Source organism: Odontesthes bonariensis, chromosome 10, assembly GCF_027942865.1.
Source record: "Odontesthes bonariensis isolate fOdoBon6 chromosome 10, fOdoBon6.hap1, whole genome shotgun sequence".
NCBI lineage: Eukaryota > Metazoa > Chordata > Actinopteri > Atheriniformes > Atherinopsidae > Odontesthes > Odontesthes bonariensis.
The window spans coordinates 8,255,028-8,262,605 of record NC_134515.1 but is presented as its reverse complement, the minus strand read 5'-3'; the positions used below and the strand labels follow the sequence as shown (position 1 = coordinate 8,262,605).

General features: G+C 40.4%; 1 protein-coding gene across 1 annotated transcript in view; it reads right to left on the bottom strand.

The window, feature by feature from the left end:
- Nucleotides 1-1,593: 1,593 nt before the first annotated feature.
- The window catches only part of lhfpl4a (LHFPL tetraspan subfamily member 4a), a 37,169-nt gene continuing 31,184 nt past the window's right edge, over nt 1,594-7,578 (bottom strand). Inside the window, exon 4 of the mRNA XM_075476118.1 lies at nt 1,594-6,326. Coding sequence (XP_075332233.1) covers nt 6,273-6,326 — 54 coding nt within the window. The 3' untranslated portion in view covers nt 1,594-6,272. The remainder of the gene's footprint in view (nt 6,327-7,578) is intronic.

Here is a 7,578-nt window from a genome sequence, read left to right as displayed (position 1 = left end):
ATGAAGCTATTCGGGATAACTCAGTAACTCAGCTGATGTTCAGCCAAGATCGAAAAAACTGCGGGTGGGCTACTTGGCTGGATATCACGGTTCAAATGACCCCAGGTTGAATCTACTCCGGAGTATCACTTTAAATTAAATCTGGAGTTTCTAAACATGTTTTATTATAAGAATTAACCACAGTTTTAAGCCCCTCTGATTTATAACTGAGACATTAAGGAGAAATGATCATGATTACATTGTTTTTATGATTAAAAACCTACTGACAGAACCAAGCAATCGGTTATTACTTATTGATAATAACAACAACGCTTAGTCTGCATCCATCCTGTTCTTTTTTTTCTCTCTTGGAGTAAAATCCAATCTGATATTTACTCTTGCCCCTTGTCTTGCTCACACATTTTCTTATCTCCTCACTTCCTCCAACAGTGTTGTCTTGGGTCTCTTTCATACAGTTTTTAAGTGTCTTTTGTCATTTACAAACATTTGCAAGGTCCCAAAATTTTAAAACCCTTTTTTCGAATATTAGTACAACAAAGGCATCAACTCTGCATGAACCAGAAAATAAACTGGACGCAAATCAAGAGTCTTTTTTAATCTTTATTTTTTTCTAACAATCAGCCAAATTCAGTAACCAAAGCAGCTCTTCTTGCTATCAGCAGGACAGAATTTGTAGAAGTTTGAGCCGTAAACAGAAACCATGAATCGACTTTAAAGCAGGCTTGTCGTCGCCTTCCAACGCATCAACCTTGTCCGACTTTGCCTCCATCGAAGATGTTTTTTTCATCAAACTTCATGTTAAAACTTTCTTTCTTTATTTTTACCAACGTGCCATCTGCTAATACAAGTAGGTACAAGTAGGACTGTTCAGTTTGTAATATTTCTAACGTTGGAAGCTCTTCCCGCCGATAGCACAGAACAGGTGTCTTATAATGACCTATGATCTCATAAACAAACACTTCTTCGTAGGCTTTGAGCCCTCATAATTAAAATGATCTTGCATGAGGTACAACACTTCAGAGGTGGACATATTAATTATGATTTAATGTAATACAAATGAGCCCAAATAGCAATTTCTTGAAAATATGTTTGGGAAAAAAAAGAAAAGCTTGTGGTATCTCATCCCCCAGGTGTTCCGAGGCAGTTTCAGGCCCGAGGATGAGCATAATGAATGTCAATGTACTTCAAAAAAAGAGTCAGAAACACAGCTCCAAGGTTCATGATGCTGCTAAACTTGTTTCTGAAGTAATTCCTTAAGATTAAGCATTGAAAGTACTGGGTTAAGGTTATGAAAGTACACAATGAAATGCATTTAATTGTGAGAAACTTCTCCAACATTTCCACTTTGCTATGGCAGATAAGGAAAAAGAAAGAAAGAGCCAGGTGAAGTAGAAAATATCCATGACTTTGACCTGTGTCAGTCATTGCCACGTCTCCAGTTACCTCGGTTACGAGCCAGTGTGCGTATGACAGCTTCCTGTGTCAAAGGGGGTTTTGAGGCGGGGCTGAAGCACAGCAGAGAGGGAGGTAGCAGGTCCAACTTCTTTGTAAGTTCTGCTTTAAATCCACTCGAATTAAATGATCAACTCAGAGTTAATGTTTTTGAATGTAAAATATCTTTATTTGACCTTCTCAAAATGTGTTTTAATAACAGAAACTGTCATCACTGTGAGTCTGAATACTATTCACAAATAGGAATTAGACATAATTTTCAAATCAAATTCAGCATGTTATCATAAACCATGACAAGCAACAGGCCTCTTTCAGAGTACGTCCCCTCATCTGCCATCAAGCAACTTTATAAACAGACTTTTTTTTTTCTTTTAAAACATTTTGGGCATTGAAATTTCAACAAGCAGTCGTTCGTAAGTGAATCGAAACGGAGTCTGAGTGGTGAAGTCTGATGTGGCCGAACGACGGCCATCACACACCGTACCGTAGTACTTTGAAAGTAACCCATAACCGAAAGGAAAGAGTCTGCAGTTGGCACATAAAACAAAGATCTCATCAGAAATACTTGACAAATATCTGTATATTATTCTTTTGTTGTACAAAAACAAAACAGAGTTTTCTTTTTTTCATGGTAACACGTGATAGTTGATGGTATTTTGGCCACATCTGCATTTCAGGAGTGAACAGAAAGTCAACTAGAATAACAGAAGTCACGAAACAGAAGTCATTTTTTTGCCCCTGACCCTTCCCGCCCCCCCACACAATATTTTATTATACATGATATTGCATGATAAAAAGATGATAAATCATTGACATATGCATTACATTTACATATTCCACAAACATTTTGTTTGCAGCTAAAGATTGGACATTACTTCTCACTGACTTTTTTTTTCTTTTTTTTCTTTTTTACCTTTTCAGTCTTTTTCCACATCTTTACAAGGTCCTGCAATCCAAGAGTGAGGTGAATTCAGCTTTCGAGTCCAATCTCTAGTTCAAGATATCAAAATGTTTCCTCAAAGCAAGGTAATAATTACTCTTAGTTTTTGTGGCGCGACTTGAATCGACCTCAAATCTGCGGTTAAACCCATGTCGTTTCAAAGCTCAGTCTGAGTATGTAGTCTTCAGTAGAAAAAACTACCACGTCACTACTTGTTTTGCTGGTTCTGCACCACATCGGAAATAAATTAAGAGTTCTTAGAGGCACCTGGAGTGGTACAAATATGTGCTCATCAGGGTTAAGGTCTTGTCAGTTCCTTATTAAGGTTTTTTTTTTTCTTTTTCAGTTCTTCGTCAAGTCCTCGGGAACCGGAGTACCCAGAGAAGAGACCAGATCAACGATCATAAGGGTACTTGATGCTTGGAAGCCTCACACGACCGCTAAGGCCACAGGGCTTTTTTGTTTTGTTGTTGTTGTTTTTCCTCTATTTTCTTTGTGTGGATTTGTCGTAAAATATGTCCCGGGCCTGTGAAAGAACTATCAAATTAGAGATGCACGCAGTAAAAGCTGAATACGGACCGATAAAGACATTACCGCCTGCTCAATGCAGCTTTACTTACAAAAAAAAAAAAAAAAGGCTGATTCTTCTCACGTGATTACATACACATCAGAAGCAGAAAACATGTGTCTTGCTTTGCAAAAATGGATGTCTGGATGTTCTTTTTTCTTTATGCTTGCACAGTCGCTTCAGTGTTGTTAGAAAGAAACCTTTGTTTTAATGAGGGCCCGTCGTTTCTATCCCAAGACGGTTGATAGATGCAAGCCAGGGATCTGATCTGTGTGGACAGCATCAGTAGATTCAGCATAAGGGCTGTTTTTATATTGTCTTAAAGGCCCAGCTTGGAAAGTCAGAGCAGCGCTGTTCCGTTCTAAAGTTCAGCAAACGGAGACGCTGCGGAGCAAACGTCTCATTGGGAGTCAAAGTGTCGCTCTCGTATCTGACGGGCTCGTTTGTCCATCATTTCCATAATGAGCCTTTAATACAGTACTTTATACACAGCTTCCTGAGAGTTAGCTAGCTACCATTCTAAAAGTCTCGCTGCACATCTAGCTACCTGCTCATTTCATGCATGTACTGTAGTGTAGTGATGCACCAGTAACCCACCCAAGATACCCTGCTGAATCCACTCCCAGTGGATTCAGCACGTTGGGCGTCTCATTTAATCGTTTATGATCCCCTAACCCAAATGTAGCAGGTTAGAAACTCATGTCATCGTGTTGTTATTTGATCATTTAGGCGTTATTCTTTGACTTGTCCACAGCGAATGTGTTGCGAGCACATCCCTAACAGAGCATGACACGAGCTACAGATGCAGGATGACGAGCACCACGCCAGGCTGTGTTTTCCATGTGAAAAGGATGACTTCACAGGTTTATACCTTTCCTTTGCATGGACACAGTTTGTCAGTTTCTCACATGAAATAATTATCCGTGCGTGCAGCTAATTTTATCCCTGTCACGATTTAACCCGAGCTTTGGGAGTTTCAGTTACAGTACGTCAGCCTGAAGTGCTGCTCTGAGAGGGATAAGAGCCCCACGGTGCTCCGGATTACACCGGCCTGCTTTGTCATATCGTGCAGCTTGTCACCGGATCATGACAGACGGTGTCGCTTTGGGGGTACGTATGTGACGTAGCTGTCGCCCATGGAAGCTATCTCGTGGGTAAAGAATTCTCTTGGTGGTAATTTTATATACTGTAAGTAGAACAGGTACCATTTCATCGTTCAAAGCATGGACTTGTGTTGCTTTAGTAGCTGTGATCACTGTGGTGGTGTTGGCAGCATATCCCAGCTGCACGGATGATGCAGGATAGCAGCCATCACTGAGGACTCTGAGGTTATGTAATCTGTCTTTATGTGTCTTTATATTTCCAATCACTTCAACAACATCGGGACCAGAAACCAAAAATCTGAGACCTCGGCGACCGTTAATGCAGCGAGTGCACCGACTCTGCGTGAACCAGAGCAGTTTTAAATAAAGACAAATCCTGTAAACAAAGCTTCTTGATGTCTGGAGGCCGTCATCACACTTTGATATCACGTCTAAAAATCTGAGTGGACAGCTTTATACTCAACTGGACACAGAAAGTGTCAGTTTGCCTCCTTCCAACATGTTATTTTCACATTGAAGATTTCTTCCTTTACTTTTAACGGCATGTCATCAGCTAATAACTTTATTGTAAAGTAGAAATGCTCATTTCGTCATGTTTTTCCTGCTGTTTTCCAGTAATAGAAGCTCCGTGGTGTGAAGTTTTGCCCACCAACACATCTTATAATGACCAATGACTCAGAAACACGCACCTCCTCCCAGCCTTTAAATGAGCCGTCTATGACAAGTTTGCTGGATTTAAACCTCTGATACGACAATCGTTAAAGCAAAGGATAATATATTCAGACGATCTTGCACGATGCCCAACATTTCAGAAGCAAAAAACCTTCATTTGTATTTCTGATTTACAGTCTCATGGTTGTTGTTTGTCATGACTAGAGAAGATGGGACGCAAGCGCTCGACTTTCACAGATATTTTTCCAAGAACTGGGAAGCATGAAGTTGCTGAGTATTATCCAGAAATCAGGACTGAGCTGCAGCCCGTTCGCTTTGTTTTTGTGTTTACTCACGATCGACTTCTTAAGATCTGAAGCTATCGGTTTAACGCGTGTTTAGATGTAACAGTTGTTTTCTTGTAGTTATTAAGGGTGGTTGTCCCACCTGTGATTCTTGTGACTGCTGCAAGCAGCATTGCTTCTTCAAAGAGGCATGTGAGTGACATCACTTTAAGACAATGCAGCACTTGGGGGGCCAACTCCAGCAGCCATATTCACACAGTCTTAAGACATCTGTAGAGTAAACTGATCACTATATGTACTGGAGTAAACTGCACACTGGAGACGGGGGGGTTGTGAGACGGCACAAAGAAGTGAACTTAAATCTAAACTCTACAACATACAGAAGGGGTGAAAGACCACAACAAGCTGCTTCTTTTGAGGCCGTGTTGATAAAGGGGAATAGTCTTTTTTTTTCCTTTTTTTCCCCCGTCAAAACTCGTGGTGCTCTGCTAAGATGTCTGTTTTCTGTTTTGTTCTCGTCGGTGTAAATCCTCAGTAAGGAGTCATCGGAAACACAATGAATCTGCACAAACTCAGATGCTCTTCCAGCACACTGAAAAGCACTGAAAACGAGGGTAGAAATACGATGTTTGAATGCGTTGGAGCCCGATGAGGTTTTGTTGTCAGCAGTAATGTTATTTACATTGTTCTTTATGTACAGTAGAGAATCTCCCAGAGATGTTAAGTTCTGTAAAGCTGCAATGGGGCACTCCTTTTAAAGTCCTTAGATGAAGAGCCATACGCGTCCCTGTTGAAGTGATTTGGATGTTTAATAATGGATTTGCTGCGAGGAGTCCCAATAATCTGCTCTCCGATGCTGTGAATGTACACTACACACAAAACTCAAAGTCGGTAACAGCAATATTTTTAAAGAAATGCTAAAATGGACATTATGGTTCTTCATCTTAAGGATTGAATTTCTCACACGAATCAAGACTTTAGATACAGTAATTATTTTTTATCATAAACATATTTGTTGAGAAAGTCGAGTGTTAAATGCACTGTACAACCGTGTATAATATTTTGTCAAAATATAGTTTATCCCAGTGTGTTTGTTGTTGTTTTTTTTCTCTAAATCTTACAGAATCCTGTACACTCGGCGTCTGCATTGAGTTTGGGTAATATCCTGATCATTGGAAAGTAGAGAGGAGGAGAAGAGGGAGAAAAGAGAAGGAGAAGACAAACAGAGATGCTGTCCGGTGCCATGGCTGCCCTCAATGAAGACGCTGCACTCCGTACCGTGGCTCTCTTCTATCTCGCACCTCAATCTGAAGAAAACAAGACACAAAAGTCATTCCTGATCTGGTCTGACTGAGGAAGATCGTGATGATAAATCTACTAAAGTTACTCTTTACTGCTTTGGGGAAACATAACTTGAGTGTTGGTGCTTTTGGCTTGCAAAAGAAAAAACCCTTCAAAAAGCTTTAGAAATGAAAGGTGTTGGGTTGAAATGGATAGTTCGGGTATCTTGAAGTGGGGCTGTGTAGTTGGTGCTTTAACAGCAATAAGGAGCGCTCTCTGTTTGGAGCAAGGACGAAAGAAAAGTGAATTTTCACCATCTATTAACAACTTAAACCTCAACAGTTTTGTTTACTTTGTCACTATTTACTCAACCCAACAAAGTCTGTGTTGCTCCACAACTGCCAAGCATACGACCATATTTAGATCACTCGAGACCTGCGTATATTCATATAACAGGAGAGAACAGGGCAAAGACGATACAGCCTCTAAATAAGGCATTATCTGTCTTTATTTTACTGATACTTTTAAGACGAATGAATGAATGAATGAACACGTACTATTGCATTGTTAGCTCAGAGCTGCCGTGTTGTTGTTATTCGGGGATTTCTACACACACGTCTAGTGGGATGACGTCATCAACGCGCGCCGCTGCAGAACAGCTTTCACTCCGTGCTCTGTGACGGTCGGCTAACTTCACACGGAGTTTGCTACTGCTAGTTTTGTGCAACATGGCAGGATATTTATCAGATTTTGACGACGTGGACAACGACTTTGAGTATGATGGACGTCCTTACCGGAGTGAATGAGCTGTGCTGGAGCTGTGACGTTGATGACGTCATCCCACTAAATGTGGGTGTAGAAAGCCCCCGATAACAACAACATGGCAGCTCTGAGCTAACAGTGCAAATGTACGCATTCATACATTCATTCGTCTGAAAGTATTGGTGAAATAAAGACAGATAATGCCTTATTTAGAGGCTGTATCGTCTTTGTCCTGTTCTTTCCTGTTATATGGATATACGCGGATCTCCAGTGATCTAAATATCTTTCGAAGGACGCCAACTTTCACCAAACTGTTATCGGTGAGTAGATGAACGTATTTTATGCCAGAAATAAGGTCCAGGTTGGTGACAGCAACTGCAATCAAATAAGTCAAACCTGTAATGTACTCAAAAATGTATCTTTTTTTTCTTTGGCTTAATCAGGAGTAAGTAACAACCTGCTGTTGATGCTGAGGGCACAAAATGTGCTTTTAAAATGTTTCAAATTCATGTTAAA